We start from the raw sequence: 17,763 nt of genomic DNA on the forward strand, positions 1-17,763 counted from the left end.
ACTACTCGTCATATTAATTTCTCCTACTTTCCTCGGCCTGATACATCGATACCTTCCTTCTTGCGTCTCATGGCTCGATTTTGCCATTTGCCATACCTTCCGAAGCCGAAGTGACCATACTCCGGGTCGATTCACGTTCGCTTTTCGTTCGGCAAAAGTCTGCCGCCGCACACTGAACATACCTCACTTAAATCTATATTAAACCGCGACTTCGACCGCGACTCGGCGACTCTAATAATTAACTTTTACTTGTGCAGTGCGTCAAGTGTGTAAATAAACAAATCGTGCTCGATTACAACTCGCTAAACACAAGAAAAAAATGATTTTTTCTTAAAACCAAGCAAAATGTCATGCATTAGTTAGTGAAATTTGCGCTGGAAGTTTTATCACTTTTCGATGTAACTAGTGATTACGCCGAAAACATCGATTTGTGTTCATTTCATTATTCGGTTGTGGATTACGTGATTACTTTTCGCCGAGAGTAGTAAGTTTGAAGTCATTTCATTTTAATACCTCACATTAAAAGAAAAAAACGGCAACGAATTGAACTCGCACTCGAACTCAACTCGAACATTTAAATTGATACTCTACACTTGTTAACGTCCACTGAAAGTTTAAGTCGTTTGCAAGACCCTCTAACGTTAAAAATGAAAGTTGTTGATGTGAATTAAATCGGCGCTTGGATTTCAACGGCGGAAAAAACGGCGACGTCAAATTCACAAGAATTACGCTGAATTGAATTAAAGCGTTCCGAAAAAATGCGCGGAGAAGTGTGTTATAAAATAAAATATGCGTATTACTATTATAAAATAGTGACATAAACTTTGCAGAGCGAATTTCAAACCAGGCCGGCTACTTTCTTCTCCTTATCGCGACAAACGCCAAGTGTAAAACTATCTCCGTTGATTTATTACAAAATTCGCAAATGCAACTTTTGTTTCCACATTGTTTCATTAAAATAAATATTAAGATTTTACTACCTAGGCAATGAAATAAAAGTTGCATAATGTATTAACATAACCTGTATTTTTCCTGACATTTCAATTTTGGAATGTATGCAACTTTAATGTCTACATTCATAAAATACATGAATATATTTCCGTGTTGGTTGTCTGATCGATAAAGTCAAACGTCACGGGTTTAAAGAAATCATTGTATTCCTTCTTGTAATTAAAGCGCTGCATTTTAATTGGCGCGGATTAATAAAATACTTCTATGCTTTTACTCAAGCGCAGCACATGTGCGCATGCATTTCCGGTTAAAGTCATCAAGTCGTTAACATTATTCCTACAAATGATAAAACTAACAGTACTTTTGCATGTTTGGCGCAAATAACTAAGAAAATCGTAAATCTTGTATCAAAATATATTTATTGTAAAATCCTAGTCAATAAAATGCGATTTTTACTTAAATTCAAGTTAAATAATAAAGTTAATTAATAAATACACGAAATTTGAACCTGTTCGATGTAATGGTTAGCGAGATAATTGTCTGTAAAGTGTTGAAAGTAGAAAGTACATTATTGTGATAATTGTTTAATGTTTAAGCATTAAATAATTTAAAAATAATTAATATATCTTTTACGTTTCATCGTTTATTTCATTGCAGATTAAAATCACACATTGAACAATTATCCGCTCGCAATCGTTTTATGGTCTTCCAGTGGTGGATAAACAAGTAACTTAGTAGCACGCCTTGTAATACTTTTCGATACTTAATTAAAGCGCATTACGCACACTCGCATAACTTATCCAATCGCCTGATTTGGTCTTGCTCTTCGACGCAGAACACAACTATATTGCAATCTTAACTGATTTACAGATCGATGATGTCTCGTAATTCATAAAAATTCAAATTTTATTGATCAAAATATTGATTGACAAATTTTCAAAAATGTTACGTCGTTATTGTTTAACATGAATTTTAAATTTAGTGTTAATAATTTTGAAGGTTGATTAGAATGCAGAAAAATTGGGAAATAAGTCACGTATGTGGCACGGGATTTAATTAATAATTTCTAAATGTTTAAATGTTTGCGTTTCTCAATAAACCGCAAATCTGGTTTACGATTTCGACAGCTCGCGAGTTTTTTCGAGTGGATTTGTTTTTACGTGCGGCGTGCGTGTAATTATGGAATATTAATATATAGTTTATGAGACGCAGTTTATTTTTAAATACATATTTAGAGTACTCGTATTAAAGTGACATTTTATTAAACTATTACAAAATTAGTGCGTAAATTACAACATTAGTTATATTTTGACGCTCTAGTGCGCAAATAATGCTTATGGCATCCAATGGAATAACAATCATCTTCATTTTAATGTTTATTTACTCTAGGTAAATACACAATGTCGGTGATATTGAATTAACCTCAAAATTTATGACAACATTCTTTAAATCATGAATAAATGTTGGAATTATTTGATTTAAACAAGTATTTTTTGTTTAAGTGCCAAAAAATATAACTTTTAAACTAAACTTTTAATATTACGATTGTACCATTAATAATTGTAACATATTGATTCAGAATGTAATAAAATTATAAATGTGTAGTAATAAATTACCGTAGCTTTGTTGGTAAACCAATTATGTGGAAAATAAACAATAGCCAATTAAAAATAAACTTTAATGATAAATGAAATAGCGTCACATTCACGGATCGTATAAAGCACAGAATGCCGTTTTTATTACACACATCTGAGTATAAAATTATGCACAAACAAATCATAAATTTTAAACTTAGTGTTAATTTTATAGATTTTCCAAAATTAAAAAAAAATATATAATCTGTTTCGAATTGCATTCAAAATTATTTTTTTCTTTATTGTTTAGTAAGAAAACCATTTACTAACTAACTTATATTTAATCATGAGAGTTATTGAGCTAACTTCAATAATTAAACAGTAAATTATCTACTTTATTAGTTTTAGTAAAATGTGTAAAAATATCTTGAATAACGTAAAACACGAGCAGTGATCGTCCGTGAAATGTTGCTAATAATCGATGGCAAACGGTAAACAATCTCTAAGTATTAAGTAAGTAAAAGTACATTGACACACACATGAGTTAGAGCTAATGCTTTAACATTCAATTCATTTATTACTTAACCACCTTCAATAAATCAACAAAAATGTGATGTTTTTATGTTTTTTACGTAAATTTAATGTTTAAAATAATTGATGAAACGAATACAGGGTTTAATTGACTTTGATTTACGTGACTGATTGATTACTCTACAAATCTAGTTCTTTAAAGATTTAATAACTCAATTAATACTTAGAAAAAATCTATAAAAAGTTGTATAAGTCGTAAAGCTATTAAAACAATAAATATAATTGTTTACTCAATGCAATTCTTTTATTACTTTTTTCTATTAATTGTTTCCTATTTGCAATATTTCAATAGGTCAAGACTAATACCTGTAAGAGAAAAAACGCTAACAACCTTTTATGTAATGTTTTTTTGCATTATTTAATTCTTGAGCCACAAAAAACTCACTTTCATTCAAATTTACTAGCAGTTTATACGCACTACACACATAATCCATTATTATGCTCATTGAATTTCTAATAATATTGAGTTAGGCAATAGGTTAGTGTTATTTTGTAACACCAACAACGATTTTTCTGTACGAGCCAGGAAACGTTCAATCGCCCATCGCAAAACTTATTAACATGGAAATTTAGAAAAATAATTTCGCACGTCGACGGAAAACAAAACACAACTTATGCAAGACATAAGTTTCACATGGTTGTTTGTACAAAATTATGTATTAGTGTAAGAAATTGCGCGCTTTTTTTTGTAAAAATAATAACAATATAATAATAACAAACACAATGCGGTAATATTCAGAAACAATAACTACATTATATATAAAAATTGAGCGATTTTTTTATGAAACGAGTAATTTTCTGATTTTTTCTGGATTATTTGATTTCCCATTTTGATTTTGGATGAATCACAGAATCGGCGTAATTACCTGATGATCTGTCCGACGAGCAGAATAACAATATCGATAAGATCATAATGCACAATCATTGTAATTGTGCTGATAGTGCTTGTGCTTGTTCCAGCGCGACATTAAATAACAAATTATAAATTACATGCCCGGCTCATTACAATACTCTTTAAAGCAAATAATTTTTACGTGCACGAGCAGTTTGCAATCGTGTGTCGTTCAAACAACGTAAAAACTTTTCACTCTCTTTTTTTTTGTTTCTAACAAAATTGTCAAAATCATTACAATTACAAGTATGTGCATCACTCCAGAACGAATTAAATAAGATTCGATTGTTATTGCGAAAGTGAAAGTATTTAATTGTTGCACAAGAATTAATTAATTTAGAACAATTATTTATTTATATCGGTGTTACTTAACAAGTGTGTGCAGGTCTTTGCTAAGTGATTGATGAGTTGAGTTTTGTACAAATATTGACGCGAAGAGTTTCCTTGCTGAGGATTTTATTTGTTTGTACATTCAGGTATTACATGATTGTTAAACAATGTCGTATTTATAATAAAACGTATTGCTTTAACTATTTTTGTTATTAAAATGCGCAAAAGTATAATTTTTGACACGTTGCCAATGGTAACCATCAAATATCAATAGTTTTGATATTAAACTAACCTCAAAATTCATCTAAACTAATGTCAATGTATAAAATATTATGTTTTTAGGTTATTAGACATGGCGACCAAAAGAATACTTCTATTTTCTACATTGGCCGTCATAAACCTATGTAATTGTGCAAATATACTGATGATAACCCTCGGAGGCACAAAATCACACAAAATCCCATTTTGGGAATTAGCGCGAGGGTTGACTCCAAGAGGGCACAACATCACATTCATCAGTGCATTCCCACCTGACTTCTACCTCAGTGGTTTAGAGGAGATAACACCAGCTGGTTTAGTTTTTTACGTGAAAAACTTTACAAACTGGGACTTAGTTGGTGCCCGGATGCGAGGCGAGGAACCAGTCCATCCTATAGATGTCCTACAATATCCCTACAAGGTATGTCCGTCATTTTCATAAATTTCTAGTGAGATACCACAAATTGTTATTGTTTATGATTCTTAGGCTTGTGAGGAATTGTACGCTGACCCAGAAACCAAAGCGTTTCTATACTCCAAGCCCAGTTTTGATTTAGTGGTAATGGATGGAGCCTTTCCGGAATGCAGTAATGCGTTGGCGTACCACTTCAAGGTGCCATACATGCACATCAATACTGTAGCATTCTACACATTTTCACTATCAATGGCTGGCAATCCATCACCGGTATCAATGACTCCTTTTGTATCACTTCCATACTCTGATTCGATGAATGTTTTCCAACGTACCATCAATACTTTGATGACTTCCGGAATGGGTCTCCTACATACAGCGTGTATCCGATTATTTCTGCAACCAGTTCTACGTAAACATTTTGGAAAAGATATTCCTGATACTTATGATATGAACCGTAACGTCTCTTTTGTGTTACAAAATGGCCACGCGACAGTAACCTATCCACGTCCGTATCTACCCAACGTCGCGGAAATTGCGTGCATCCACTGCAAACCAGCCAAGAAATTACCACACGTGAGTTATTGAACTGTAGAGAATTTTAGAATGTGCGAATGTTGTTTTAATTTGATTTAATCAAGGTTTTTGGGCGAATTGAGGTAGAAAAATCTAAATTTTCGCAAGATGGCAAAACGCAAAACGCCTATTTGTGGTCAGGTTGGAAAATTGTTTCAAGGATGCACTTTTACTTCTCTTGTTGCACCTTAACTGCAAGCGCTAATCTGATTAGATCGCGTGTCGTAACAACTTGTTTGCAAACATTGTCAGTGCGCTCCAGATTCAACAGCACAAAACACATTTTACTTAAGTTACGATTTTAATAACTATAATTATCATGATACACTTTAAACAGTGCTAATTTCTCAACGCGCAAGAAATAAATACCTAGATTTCCAATTGAGTCACTTTAGATCAAGTTGTGTAAATTTAATAAGTCAACAAGTCTGAAAAACACACAACTTAAGTCAGTTTTCTTTTTCGTAGCTTATTATGTGTTAAAATAATTAACAGCTAGTTAAATGACGATTAATCTCCATTTACATATTAGAATTTTGTACATTCAAGTAATAATTAATTGAATTTATCGTTGTTTAACACTTTTATGGTTCAAATTACTAAGAGATCAAGTTATATAATAATATTTTATGTGATTTAGAATTAATTTTCCAGCATGCACATAATCACGACGTAAATGACACACAGAGTAGCAATAAATTATATCGCATTGTGCAACAACTTTCTGCGCACATTTTCCAAGCACAGCATTTTTCAATTTATGTGCGCAAAAATTTCTAGTGCGTAAAATCTATGCTGAGTGGCTATAAATATTTATAAAGTTGATTTCCGATGTTTAAACAATACATTTCTGAATAACAATATAGCAACATTGTGTGACATCGCGTGCATTACGCAATATAAATTGTTAACATTTTCGATAAGGAAATTGATGAGGTGATGAATTTAATGATTTAATGGAAGTAGTATCGGTAGGGAAAGTGAAACAATACTATCGAAATGCATTGAAAAGCCACCTGCGCGAGCCTAGAAATTTTCTGATTAATTATAAAGACGTAATCGTTTAGTCTGCGTTGGTTAGGCAGTTTTAGTATTTGCATTGAGCGCTCGCATACCTAAATCGCTTACTTTCACTGCTCAGAGGCTTTTTACACGATGGCAGATTAAAGAGATTCGAACCTTCCAACTTCACGAGTGTTGAGTTCGAAGCGAAAGAAAATGAGAAACCTTGAGAACAATTGATTGAAACACTTGTCTCGCATATTTTATAGGCAATAAAGATTATATAATATATTTTTATGATAGGATTTGGAACACTTTATAAATGGTAGTGGCGATGCTGGTTTTATTTATGTGAGTATGGGTTCTTCCGTACGGGCAGCCAACATGCCGGAATATCTCCGGAGAATGTTTTTGTATGTCTTCCGCCAGTTACCGCAACGGGTTCTTTGGAAATGGGAAGCTGATGATCAAATGCCTGATTTGCCTGATAACGTTATGTTGGGACAATGGCTACCTCAACAGGATATTTTAGGTAAACAAAACAAGTAAAATAAACAATTTTAGTCCTTCTAGCGACATCTGTGTGTTAATTCTCCTAACTTTAGTATAAGTTGTGTGGCGAGTAAACTATGTTGATTCAACGTTTCTTTCATTTTAGGACATCCAAAAATCAAAGCATTTGTAACTCATGGCGGTTTACTGAGTATGTTCGAAACTGTTTACCATGGAGTCCCAGTTGTGACAATGCCGGTCTTCTGTGATCATGACACAAACGCAGCGAAAGCAGAAATTGATGGATATGCGTTAAAAATAGAACTGGCTACGTTAACACCAGAATCATTACTTTGGGCAATCAAAAAAGTGATGCATGACCCAAAATACAAACGAGAAGTCCTACGAAGGCAATATTTACTCAAAGACCAGAAGGAAACTGCTTTGGAACGTGGTGTTTACTGGACTGAATATGTCCTTCGTCATAAAGGTGCCTTTCATTTACAATCGGCATCTAAAGACCTCAATTACGTTCAGTATTACCTCTTGGACGTAATCGCCATTTTGGTTTTATGCGCGTACGCTCTCTACCTGTGTACAAAGTGGACCTTGAAATTAACGTATAGACTTCTAGTAGGTAACCTGAACTGTGTGTATACTACCAAGAAGAATAACAAATTGGAGTGAGATGAACAATACTTGCCTAAAGATGTAAATTTTTTGCTGTTGTGTGTGTGTATGATGTGTTGATGTGTCACTACGAGAGTTGTACATTTAGGTGTCCCAATAATATTTTAAGACTAGTTAGGTATTTTTATTTAATTAGCTGTTTAGAATCTAATATTGATCTGTATCTTACTAGTAGTTAAAATATATACGAATGTAACAGCAACAACTAGATAGTTATATGACTTGTAGTAAGATATCACTTATCACATAAAACATAAAACTACGTACAAGATATCAACATTGTTTTGAAGGTATTCCCGTGCTTGTAGATCAATAATAATCAGTATTTATCAATTTCGTTTGTGGACATTGCGCGATTTACATGCCCCACACTCGTACCATTTCGTATGTTGTTGCCGTTTTGAGCTACCATGCTGATGGTGTTGTTTTTGCCATTTTTGAGGTCATTGGGATTGACTGTGTGTACTGGGGTGATGGTCACAGATTGTTGTTGGAGTTGGTACATCATATAACCAGCTCCGCCCATACCACCAAGGGTTCCTAGTAAGACTAACCATTTGGTGACTTTTACCACTTTAAGGGTTGTGAATAGGGTGCGTAGTTGTCCCGTCCATGTCCGGTTTAGCTCCACACCTTCTTCTACCCAGAATAAGGGCATCATTACATCGGGCATGTTTGCCATTGTGGTGACCTTGGGTATGGCGTGGATTGGTAATGAGAACTGCATACGTTTCTTGGCGAATACAGGGGAACCAGTTAACTAAACATAAAATAGTAATTATATATTTTTTGGTAATGATAATTTAGGTTAGGCCTTACGCTTTCAAATAGGATGATAATCTCATGTTTATCTTTGGTTGGGTTGAGACCTCTTACACCTTTCTGGTAACTTTCATCACTGAGGTAGAAATGAGGTAGAGATGCAACGAAAGGTGCTCCAACGCATTTGTACATATCGTGGATTCCTTTCTTGTAACAAAAGTCTTCACTGGGACAATAGCACTTTTCAGCTTTGACTTTGCTTTGGTCCCCGAAATCAGCACTGTATCTCCGAACTGAAATACCATCGTATTTTGTGTTTTCTACATAATACGCAGGTAATCTCCTAATAAAAGCATAAGAATATAAATTAGTTATATTTATTTAATCAAAATTTAAAGTTTACCTGCAGATATCAGGTGCAAAAGAAACAAGACCATCCTCCTCTTTTAAAAATGGCGGAAAAATCGTAGAATCTGTCCCTCCGTAGGTATTACACTCCTCGGAACCCCACATATCCAACTTAGGTTTACCTTCAAACTCTACCACCTGTCCCAAGTCCATAATATTCTGCACTCCACGTTTAACCTTAACTTTTTGTCCAATTGTACCATTTTTCTAAATATAAAAACATTAATTAACCCGTTTTATAAAAAAATAAATATCTTACAGGTCCAAATAGGGAAAATCTAAAAATGCCTGGTTCTATTTCAATCAAATCTTTAGCTTCATTCCTAAGTTGAGTACACACTGCTTTCCCAGCAAAATCAGTCACATTACAAGCGATATCAACCCCAGAAAATAAAAGTGCATCCACAGTTGTCGTTAAAAATGGATGCGTTGGATTTCGATATATGCTCGTCAATGCTTTGTTGACGAGTGCTAAAGCACCCGGTTTTTCTCTCTCGACGGCCATGGCAATACCCTAGACACAATAGACATTACGTTAATTTGATGAGACACATGGTCTAGTTAATTCATAATTAATTAATTACGGCAATCAGCGGATGAAGCATTGTTATGACTTCGTCGCCCGTTAACGAGCCGGACTGCGCTCGATTGAAAATGAAGGTGTTCTTGATGCGGTATTCCATGGTATCGTCACTCTCATCATCAACTGTATCAACTTTTTCCTTCCATTCACTAAGAATAAATTTAATTTTTTTTAAATATTTTTTATTGTTTGTGGAAAATATTTACTCGTAGATATAAGGACCAATTTCTTGGACAATTGGCATCGCTCCCTTCTCTGATATTTCCAAAGGGTTTGTCACGTTGAACATGTAGACTTTAAACGTCAAAGGGAATGGTACTTTGACATACATATCACGAATTTCGTTGCCTTGTTTGAGAGCCAACATCTTATAAAACATGAATTAATTTTTTTTATTTTATTTTATTGTTAAACTTACATTTTTAATTTGGCTTTTAATAAGTCTTGGAAACACAACCCATCCAAAAATGACTATGAATAAAAACCCAACGATTGACCCGATGGCAATTTTATGCGGCCTTTGAAGTTTCATATTGCGTAGTTTTTCAACTTTTTCATACAAATCCAAAAAAGTGTTTAATCTATTGAGATACTTTTTGATTGCTTGTAGGACGCGTATCTGCGGAAATGTAAAGTCGATAAGTCGGCGGAGGATCCAATTCCTCCACTTCATGCACTCTTATCGCGCGCCGCGACACTGAACCATGAGAATAATTGCATTCAGTTATACCTGACCAACAACAATGACCGCCGTCCGCCGGCCGAGAAAATCGAATGAAGGGATAGATGGGATGCACACGTGTGCTCACCTTCGCTCGCCACCACCACCTTCACTTTGAACCAACCTCAAAGGCTTCTTTTATATGCGTGTCTAATGAGCACTCAATTAATTATCATTGATTGTCTAATGAAACATCTTCTTCTTGATAAGTTTTGAGCACTAATCGTGACCTAAATCAAAGAAGTTACCAGAAATTTCATATTTAACACTGAACTACCCTTTGAAACATCCAAGATGCACTCTTTCTCACCACGAATAATTAATACGCGATTGTAATTATTGCGAGCTGACCACGCGCCGACTGAATAATTACTCTCTATCAATTGTTAATTTAAAGTAATTATCAACTAAGCATTATAACAAGGACAACTTGTCAACTTTAGTTCGAAGATGTTCGAATACGACTGATCGTGTGGAAGTTGTTTTGTTGTCTGAAAGTTTTTTTAGAAAATTAGTTTTTGATTGGGGTTTTCAAAGAGTACTGGTGGGTTAAAAGTTGCATGCTTGACCTTGCGTTTGCAAATTACAGATCAAGCGGAAACTAACGAATGGGGAGCGCAATTAAAGATGTGAATTACTGTGTTTCGCTTTGTTTTGATGATAATGACGAAGGCAGAAACTAAGTTTTTAAAAATTGCGCACATCATTAATGGAATACTATTATTTATTATGTAATTTAAGAGTGGTTCAATGTAAAAATTTATTTTAATATAGAATGGAATTTTACAAGTTGCGCAAATTGTGGTTATTTGCATATTTTTGTTTAGGTAGACTATAAATTTTAACTTATCGTAAATGTATGCAAAATTTTAATATACTGAACGCTTTGTATTTGAAAATCAATTCGTTTTGACCGCAAATTAAAGGATTTCCATCGGTTTCTTGATTTACTGGGATGTAGTCTTTTATTAGTGACTATATAATATTATATCTTTGTAATTTACAAGTATTTATAGTCCTTTAAATGTTTTACTATGTTCATTTTCTTTGTGTGCTTGTAAATTGCGAAAAATAATTGTTTTGCAATTTTCTTCTTTGTCAGCTATTCTGCAGACAGTAAATCAATATGCAACCCAATGTACAAAAAGAAATATCGAATAACAATGCCATCTTAATGCGAAATAAACGAATTAATATAGAAAAACAAATAAAGTCTCAAATTGTTTTTCAAAATCTTAGATTGTGCAATCACAACTTTCAAAATAATGATTGATGATTAAAAAATAAACACTAGGATTATTTATAATTACAATATAAGCTGCAAATCTCTAGTAATTATTCACCGAGCTGCCTTCTAACAATAAACATATCAAAGTTCTTTATTTTTTCTGATTTGATTTCTCTGACGTTATAACTGAATGCATCCTGGGAACTTTACAACGCGACGTGTTTCTTTGCTTATCATTAACAACAACGCTATATAATCATATCGATTGATGAGAAACTCAAATAGAACTTTTATAACTTGTGTAGTTTGCAAAGGAATTACAGGAACTACTAACACTAATGTACAATTCAAGGTACTAGAATAAATACAGCCGCCATTTTGTTTTACCAGTAACAATTATTTATTCATGAAACTGTTTAATCCTGCTTGTAAATACAATTAAATATATCACAACGTTTATGTTCAGTCTGTCATTATAACAATTTAAAAATTCAGAAAAGATTGTGATGATGATGATGATGAACTTCAACTGGGTGTATTGGCACGTGGTAGGCTGAATATGAGTGATGCACGTGATGTACAGGTTCCACAAAGGAATGATGATGATGGTGTACTACTGGCGTGTGATGGTGGCCCAGATGTAGATGCAGACCACGTTTTTCTCTAGGTAGCGGCGTAGTCATGCTCAAAGTAACGATCGTAACCACGAAAACAATCTAGAAGAAAACACTTGATCATTGCCAGCTGCTCGGTGAAGCTGTGCACGTTCGCACTTACAATTTGGAGAAACTTCATCTTTAAAACTTTGCCTGCAGTCGATTTTGTTGAACTGAAGAAAAGCAAATTGATGATGGAGTTTTATAGGTGCGATTGGTGCGATTGGGTGGTACCACCAAAATAAAAATAAACCTGGATACCTTGAACCAGTTCATCAATGGCGGTCAGCCATGGAAAACTGCTTGTAAAAGAAATAGGAAGCAAAATATTCGGATATAGATTTTAAGGTCATGATTAATATTGATATCTTAATAAAATAGCTGGAAGTGAGTTAGATGACCTTTAATTTGAAGGTACCCTCCTCCGGCACACTGTATATTATTATGTAAAACAGTGAGTCGTAAATATTTTATTAGAAACAATCAACATTTATACTGCGCGTTACGTATGTCTTATTGTACCAATACAAACAGCAATGTTTGATGGTATACCTAGCATAACAACGTATGAAAAGGAAAAAATGAGTTTCTATTTAATGAACGCTTGCGTCCGCCTCCTCCCACTCATATTTCCAGTGTTCTGGTCGAGTTTATTGTGTTTGTGGTTTTGTAAAATACAAAACGTTGATTCAAGCAACGAGATTTGGACAAAAAACGAACTGTACCGCTAGAGTTTGGTAGAGGTATGGTCTAAGCAGAGACATACGTCGCATAAAACACATCGCCGAATATTCCAAACGAAACGGACACACCGCGTGGAGTTTCGCTTTGATTGCTTTCCAGGTGTGCTGACATCAGCGCGCAATTAGCCGCTCGCTGCCGTTGCCGCACGCGAAATTGTTGTTGTGTGTTGCACGAAGCGTCACATTTGCGCGTCGCGCTTTAGCGATTTCGAAGATTTTTCCCTACCTGTGTGTTTCGCCAGACCTGCAAAAACTTCCATCGTCTCATAGTCGTGTTTGTTTGTTGCTTGTTAACAACGTAAATAAAATCGTAAGTAAGTTTTGCGCAGTTACCAATTCACATCAGGTGATAATAATTAATATTAATTGAATAATCATAATTAAATTAATTGTAGGTGCGGGAAATTTGTAAAAATGTTACAATTGAAGTCATTTTGCTGCGGTTTGAGTCTAAGACATGGCACCATCATCATTGGTGTAACCTCGAGTGTGTTGTCCTTCATCATTTTGATTCTCAGCGCTGCGTATGCTGAGCATCCACATGAACTGTTGGATATGTCAGATCCGTCAATTCAACCAGATACTCAAGGTAATTTAAAAATAACTTCATAAAACTTTTGCTTAATATTTAATATTTAGTGTTGAATATTTTTCTAATCACATTTTAAATTTTTTTTACGCGTATGTATCCATTGTTTTCTGTTTGTGAGTGTGTAGAAATTATTCTGCTGATAAGCCGAAATGAGCGCTTGCACGTACTTTTCTCATTGTTTACATGCACAATATAAATTAACGCATATTTACCGCTTGTAATCGTAAATGAAAGTCAACCTCAAGACCCTGGGAATGTGGAAATATGCCATTGTAAATCATATGCAGAATTTCCAAACCTGATGAAACATTTAAATGTCAAGAGTTATTTTGTTTGCAGTTTTAAAGATTATCCTCATCACTATTGCGGTCGGATCAGCTCTACAATGCATCTTCTCGATCTTTCTCATCTTCGCCGCTGAAACTGTGAGTATAAAACACGAATTACGTGATTTACGAGAGGTGATCATATGTGGGTTGCATACAGTATGGTTTTACTAAGTCTACGAGTACGGTTACATCAGTACAAGGAAATAAAACAGCAACCAAATATGCAGCGACATACATTTTTTGTTTAAACTAATTTATTAACTGGTTGTTTTTAGTTTTAACTGATAACGTTATCAATATAACTAAAACAAGCGTACAAATCGTGTTATTACTAGAATATTTAAACAATTTGAAATAATTTTGTGAATATTGTATGTTTTGGTTGAAATAATATTTGTTTGGATGCTGTAAATGGAGAAGCAGCGAAAGTAGTGCCAATTTACAACTATCAAACTGTGCAAAACCTCAATTTGATTCGCGATGAGTCACATTGTAAACTTTCTAATTTTTTGAATGTTTGTTGTAGAATCGACCAATTTTACTGCTTCCTTGGATAGGATTCGGCCCAGTATGTTTAGCGTTTTATGTGCTTGGAACACTGATTGCTATAATTCACCATAGCAGTGACAACAATGCGATTTTCATTACCGCACATCTCATGGTCACTACCATTTGCACAGGTACGCGCCATTTTATGATTAGCTACGATTATGTGATATTGATTTCTGTATGCTTGTTTGCAGCCGTCGCATCGTACAAATTCCTGACCGTGTACAGTCTTTACAAACACCTGAGGAGTTTAAATTTTTAATCAGGCTATGATATGCTATTTACGAATTACAGTACGAAGAAGCAGAACAAAGTAGATCTAGAAGCTTTAGATTACTTTTGAAACCGTTTTGAGGCACGTTTTAATTTAAATTTTTAGTTGCACCGTTGAATTTTATCGATATTTATGAAAATGTTTACCATGTTAATAGATTTTTAGACCATCGAATAGATAAGAATATTGAATAGAAAACAGGGTAAATACAAAACAAGTTTTTATTGTTTCTTAAATCATAATAATACATTTTGTCAAAAATTCAGTTCTTATTATAAAGTTTAGTTAAGATATTGAGAATATTTTTCTTGGTTTTTGGTGTTAATGTTAATTTTTGAAGTTTTACTTAATGGTAACCGAAATGTCCATGTCCATGACCATGGCTGAGTGATAAGCTGTCATAATGTCCCAAACCATACCCGCTGTATCCATGTCCATGTCCATGTCCAACTATAACAGGTTCTTCTACAACCACAGGTGTTTGTATCTTTACTGGAACATGTTTGTTGATGGTAACCGGAACTGGATGTGGTACAGACACAGGATAAGGTTGAGCAACATGTACTGGAACAGCGACGGGTTGTGGAACAGGCACATGACGGGTAACGGTCACCGGGTATGGTCTTGGTACTTCTACAGCGTAGGGTTGTGGTACCTCAACTGGTACGGCACGTGGTACATCCACAGGTACATGAACAGGCACTGGAACAGGCACTGGACGATTGACTGTTACTGTATAAGGTTGAGGTACCTCAACAGCAACTGCTTCATTGACGGTGGTTACACTGGTGGTATCACCACCAATAGCACCAGCTCCAAACCCGGAACCCAATGCAGAAAGAAGTCCTGATGATGATAATCCTGAATAACCAGAATGTCCTCCGTAGATGCCGTGACCTCCATGGCTGCTCAAAGATAGACCACCATGATGTCCAAGGATACCTCCATTAAGGACTGAACCACTGTAACCATACCCCAAGTCCAAAAGACCTCGTTTGGATGGTTTTACATCTTTGGTAGTAATTGAGCCTACTACAGCTAACACCAACGTGCAAATCTATAACAAATATAAATTTTTTATTAATTATAAATTGTCTACGATGTATGAAAGGGTAATACCTGAATGGCTCTCATGTTGATCGCTGTATCGATCGAAAGGATAATGCAGTCGTGCCAGTTACTAATCAACTTTTATAGTGATCTTGAAGTCGATTCCTCTACCTACCTGCAGACATTTCCACCAGTGGCCAGCGCACACCGAAAAGTAAATGTCTTCGGTTACAAGTGTTACGAGTTGCATACACATCTGTGCGTGTGTGAGTATGTTTACGCGAGCGTCGTAACACGTTACGAGATGAAATTACTTGGAGATGTCAATGCGTGCACACAATCCAGCAAACACGAGCAGGTTTTGTTTCAGCATCGTTGGAACTAGGCGACTAGACAACCAGAGGCTTTCACTGTGGTTGATACACAACCGGAAGGTTATCAACGAATAACCAGCAATTAATTTATTCTCAATTACAAATTCAAAAAATGAAGACGTAAATTTGTTTCAAAGATTTCAAAACTGCTTGTTAACTGATGCAATTTTAATTTGTTGGGTTGTTATTATGTCCTATTATCTAACAGTTAATTTAAGTTTATCAATAAAATCCGTTTAACTATTTTCAATTATATAATACGCATCTACCAAAATAAGATTTGTTATGTTTTTGATATTAATATTAATAGTTCTTATGAAATTAAAAATTTTTAAACACGTTTGATACTTATACTTAAAAGTGCTAATCGCCATTGGCATCCCGGCGTAATGGTATTTATTTCATGTAATTTTTTTGAAAGTTGTAAAACAACAGATGCTCAATGAACGCCGGTGAAATTCTGAAACGGAATGCAAAATTAACTCACTGTGTCACCTATTACGTTTTAATTATCGCATCATTTCTTGTAATAATATGTGTTTAATGATATTTTTATTGATGGGAAAAGTGCAAGTGCACTTGCACATTGAAATGATATTAAATTATCAGACCATGACAATTTTTTATTAATTGAATGTTATGTTATGAATGTATACAGTGCATATGTAGTAATTATTATGATTATTTTTATTGATAAAAACAAGTAATATTGGGAAATCATTTGGAATGGAAATTTAACTAGAATAAGGTTATACGAAAATTGCAAGATACACTACTTAAGACATTTGATATTCATTTGCATTGATTATTAATTTGCTCGAACTGTGTCCAAACATTCAAACGCGCATTTACGAGGCGTGCAAACTCGATGATTACTTTGTTACCTCGTTGATAATGTCCTCAACGGGCGCGGCAATACGAATGCATGAATAATACACGCGTGTGAACTTGATATTAATGCGCGCTTGCTCATTTTACTTATTAGTTATTTATTTATCTGCGACATGGAATATTCTAATATTCCAAACATAAACCTACGTAGTACATTTGCGGCCATTTTGTCATGTCACTCCCACGCATTCGCTGATATTAGTTATTTATGCGCGCCTGCTTCTGCCTGCTTATTTATGCACTCGGCTAGAGTTAATTGTGGACATTTGCAGTCGCACACACCACGTCATTAAGAACGTGCGCTTGTGTCGGGCGGCAAAAAATAAATGATTCAATTTAATCGATCTTCTCAGTAGCCAAAGTTTACGGTTACGAAAGCGGCGGCTGTGTGCATCTGATTGCATACAGAAATGTCGCGCTTGCGTAATGCGAAAGAATGAGAAACTCTAGCGCACAAGTTGAATTCTAGAAAATGCAAGAAAATAATAAATTTCCCAATGGATGTTACACATACAAGTACTTACACCATAATAATTTACAATTTATCACAACACTTGGTGGATGTTCGGTGTTTATGTACCAGTTTGGTAGCAAAACTAATGAAAGAAAATGACGCATTGTACCAAAAATGGCAAGTTGGGTGAAATTTATTAGAAAATTAAAAACTCCGCCAAGATTCCGCGGTAATCACGTGTCTTAGCATTAGATAAATCAACATGCGACAATTTTACCAGCCACGTGCACACACAACGCTTTGCAATAACATAAATTATCTCTCTACGTTATTGAACTAATAAAAATGCTCATTTTAATTAGATAATTATAGATTGTAATA

The 17,763-nt window shown here is 34.6% G+C and overlaps 4 protein-coding genes and 1 long non-coding RNA gene across 11 annotated transcripts; 2 read left to right on the forward strand and 3 right to left on the reverse strand.

The window, feature by feature from the left end:
- Positions 1 to 106: 106 nt before the first annotated feature.
- Positions 107 to 7,973, forward strand: LOC135791646 (UDP-glycosyltransferase UGT5). Of its 3 annotated transcripts, none has more exons than XM_065302109.1 (5): positions 107 to 484; positions 4,681 to 5,017; positions 5,084 to 5,584; positions 6,890 to 7,118; positions 7,245 to 7,973. In XM_065302109.1, the coding sequence occupies exons 2-5, from the start codon at positions 4,691 to 4,693 to the stop codon at positions 7,763 to 7,765; spliced, it is 1,578 nt and encodes a 525-aa protein (XP_065158181.1). In that variant the 5' UTR covers positions 107 to 484; positions 4,681 to 4,690; the 3' UTR covers positions 7,766 to 7,973. The 3 variants fall into 3 exon arrangements, with proteins under 3 accessions (XP_065158181.1, XP_065158179.1, XP_065158180.1); XM_065302107.1 differs by lacking the exon at positions 107 to 484 and adding an exon at positions 2,869 to 3,038; XM_065302108.1 differs by lacking the exon at positions 107 to 484 and adding an exon at positions 4,146 to 4,484.
- LOC135791645 (sensory neuron membrane protein 1-like) lies at positions 7,871 to 10,719 on the reverse strand. Of its 4 annotated transcripts, none has more exons than XM_065302105.1 (8): positions 10,553 to 10,719; positions 9,940 to 10,472; positions 9,728 to 9,888; positions 9,523 to 9,670; positions 9,198 to 9,452; positions 8,934 to 9,145; positions 8,588 to 8,873; positions 7,871 to 8,528 (listed from the first exon to the last, which is right to left on the reverse strand). In XM_065302105.1, exons 2-8 carry the CDS (start codon positions 10,192 to 10,194, stop codon positions 8,088 to 8,090), a joined length of 1,758 nt encoding a protein of 585 aa, XP_065158177.1. In that variant the 5' UTR covers positions 10,195 to 10,472; positions 10,553 to 10,719; the 3' UTR covers positions 7,871 to 8,087. The 4 variants fall into 4 exon arrangements, with proteins under 4 accessions (XP_065158177.1, XP_065158176.1, XP_065158178.1 ...); XM_065302104.1 differs by having other exon boundaries at positions 10,520 to 10,719; XM_065302106.1 differs by having other exon boundaries at positions 9,940 to 10,140; positions 10,252 to 10,718.
- A 1,127-nt stretch (positions 10,720 to 11,846) lies between these two features.
- On the reverse strand, positions 11,847 to 12,758 carry LOC135791649 (uncharacterized). Its single transcript, XR_010548094.1, has 2 exons — positions 12,248 to 12,758; positions 11,847 to 12,186 (listed from the first exon to the last, which is right to left on the reverse strand). It is a non-coding gene; the product is annotated as an uncharacterized lncRNA (long non-coding RNA).
- Positions 12,759 to 12,935: 177 nt separating this feature from the next.
- Positions 12,936 to 14,904, forward strand: LOC135791648 (uncharacterized). Of its 2 annotated transcripts, none has more exons than XM_065302112.1 (5): positions 12,936 to 13,183; positions 13,265 to 13,458; positions 13,801 to 13,886; positions 14,317 to 14,470; positions 14,534 to 14,904. In XM_065302112.1, exons 2-5 carry the CDS (start codon positions 13,284 to 13,286, stop codon positions 14,599 to 14,601), a joined length of 483 nt encoding a protein of 160 aa, XP_065158184.1. In that variant the 5' UTR covers positions 12,936 to 13,183; positions 13,265 to 13,283; the 3' UTR covers positions 14,602 to 14,904. The 2 variants fall into 2 exon arrangements, with proteins under 2 accessions (XP_065158184.1, XP_065158183.1); XM_065302111.1 differs by having other exon boundaries at positions 12,936 to 13,179.
- LOC135791647 (chorion protein S38-like) lies at positions 14,821 to 15,890 on the reverse strand. The gene is made up of 2 exons (XM_065302110.1): positions 15,733 to 15,890; positions 14,821 to 15,670 (listed from the first exon to the last, which is right to left on the reverse strand). The coding sequence occupies exons 1-2, from the start codon at positions 15,745 to 15,747 to the stop codon at positions 14,960 to 14,962; spliced, it is 726 nt and encodes a 241-aa protein (XP_065158182.1). The 5' UTR covers positions 15,748 to 15,890; the 3' UTR covers positions 14,821 to 14,959.
- Between the last annotated feature and the right edge of the window lie 1,873 nt (positions 15,891 to 17,763).

Source organism: Atheta coriaria, unplaced genomic scaffold, assembly GCF_025399875.1.
Source record: "Atheta coriaria isolate IRGN ID8LTWV9N9 unplaced genomic scaffold, Caltech_Dcor_3.1 hic_scaffold_5_pilon, whole genome shotgun sequence".
Lineage (NCBI taxonomy): Eukaryota > Metazoa > Arthropoda > Insecta > Coleoptera > Staphylinidae > Dalotia > Dalotia coriaria.

Bases quoted from the DNA above. Each gene is read 5' to 3' on its own strand.
- LOC135791646 (XM_065302107.1), top strand. From the start codon at position 3,007: ATGGCAAACGGTAAACAATCTCTAAGTATTAA. The intron at 3,039-4,680 runs GTAAGTAAAAGT...TTATGTTTTTAG, and splicing joins AAACAATCTCTAAGTATTAA to GTTATTAGACATGGCGACCA. The intron at 5,018-5,083 runs GTATGTCCGTCA...TATGATTCTTAG, and splicing joins TCCTACAATATCCCTACAAG to GCTTGTGAGGAATTGTACGC.
- LOC135791645 (XM_065302105.1), bottom strand. From the start codon at position 10,194: ATGAAGTGGAGGAATTGGATCCTCCGCCGACTTATCGACTTTACATTT. The intron at 9,453-9,522 runs GTAATTAATTAA...TATTGTGTCTAG, and splicing joins TGCTTCATCCGCTGATTGCC to GGTATTGCCATGGCCGTCGA. The intron at 8,529-8,587 runs GTAAGGCCTAAC...TTTTATGTTTAG, and splicing joins TTATCATCCTATTTGAAAGC to TTAACTGGTTCCCCTGTATT.
- LOC135791648 (XM_065302112.1), top strand. From the start codon at position 13,284: ATGTTACAATTGAAGTCATTTTGCTGCGGTTTGAGTCTAAGACATGGC. The intron at 13,459-13,800 runs GTAATTTAAAAA...TTTTGTTTGCAG, and splicing joins AATTCAACCAGATACTCAAG to TTTTAAAGATTATCCTCATC. The intron at 14,471-14,533 runs GTACGCGCCATT...GCTTGTTTGCAG, and splicing joins GGTCACTACCATTTGCACAG to CCGTCGCATCGTACAAATTC.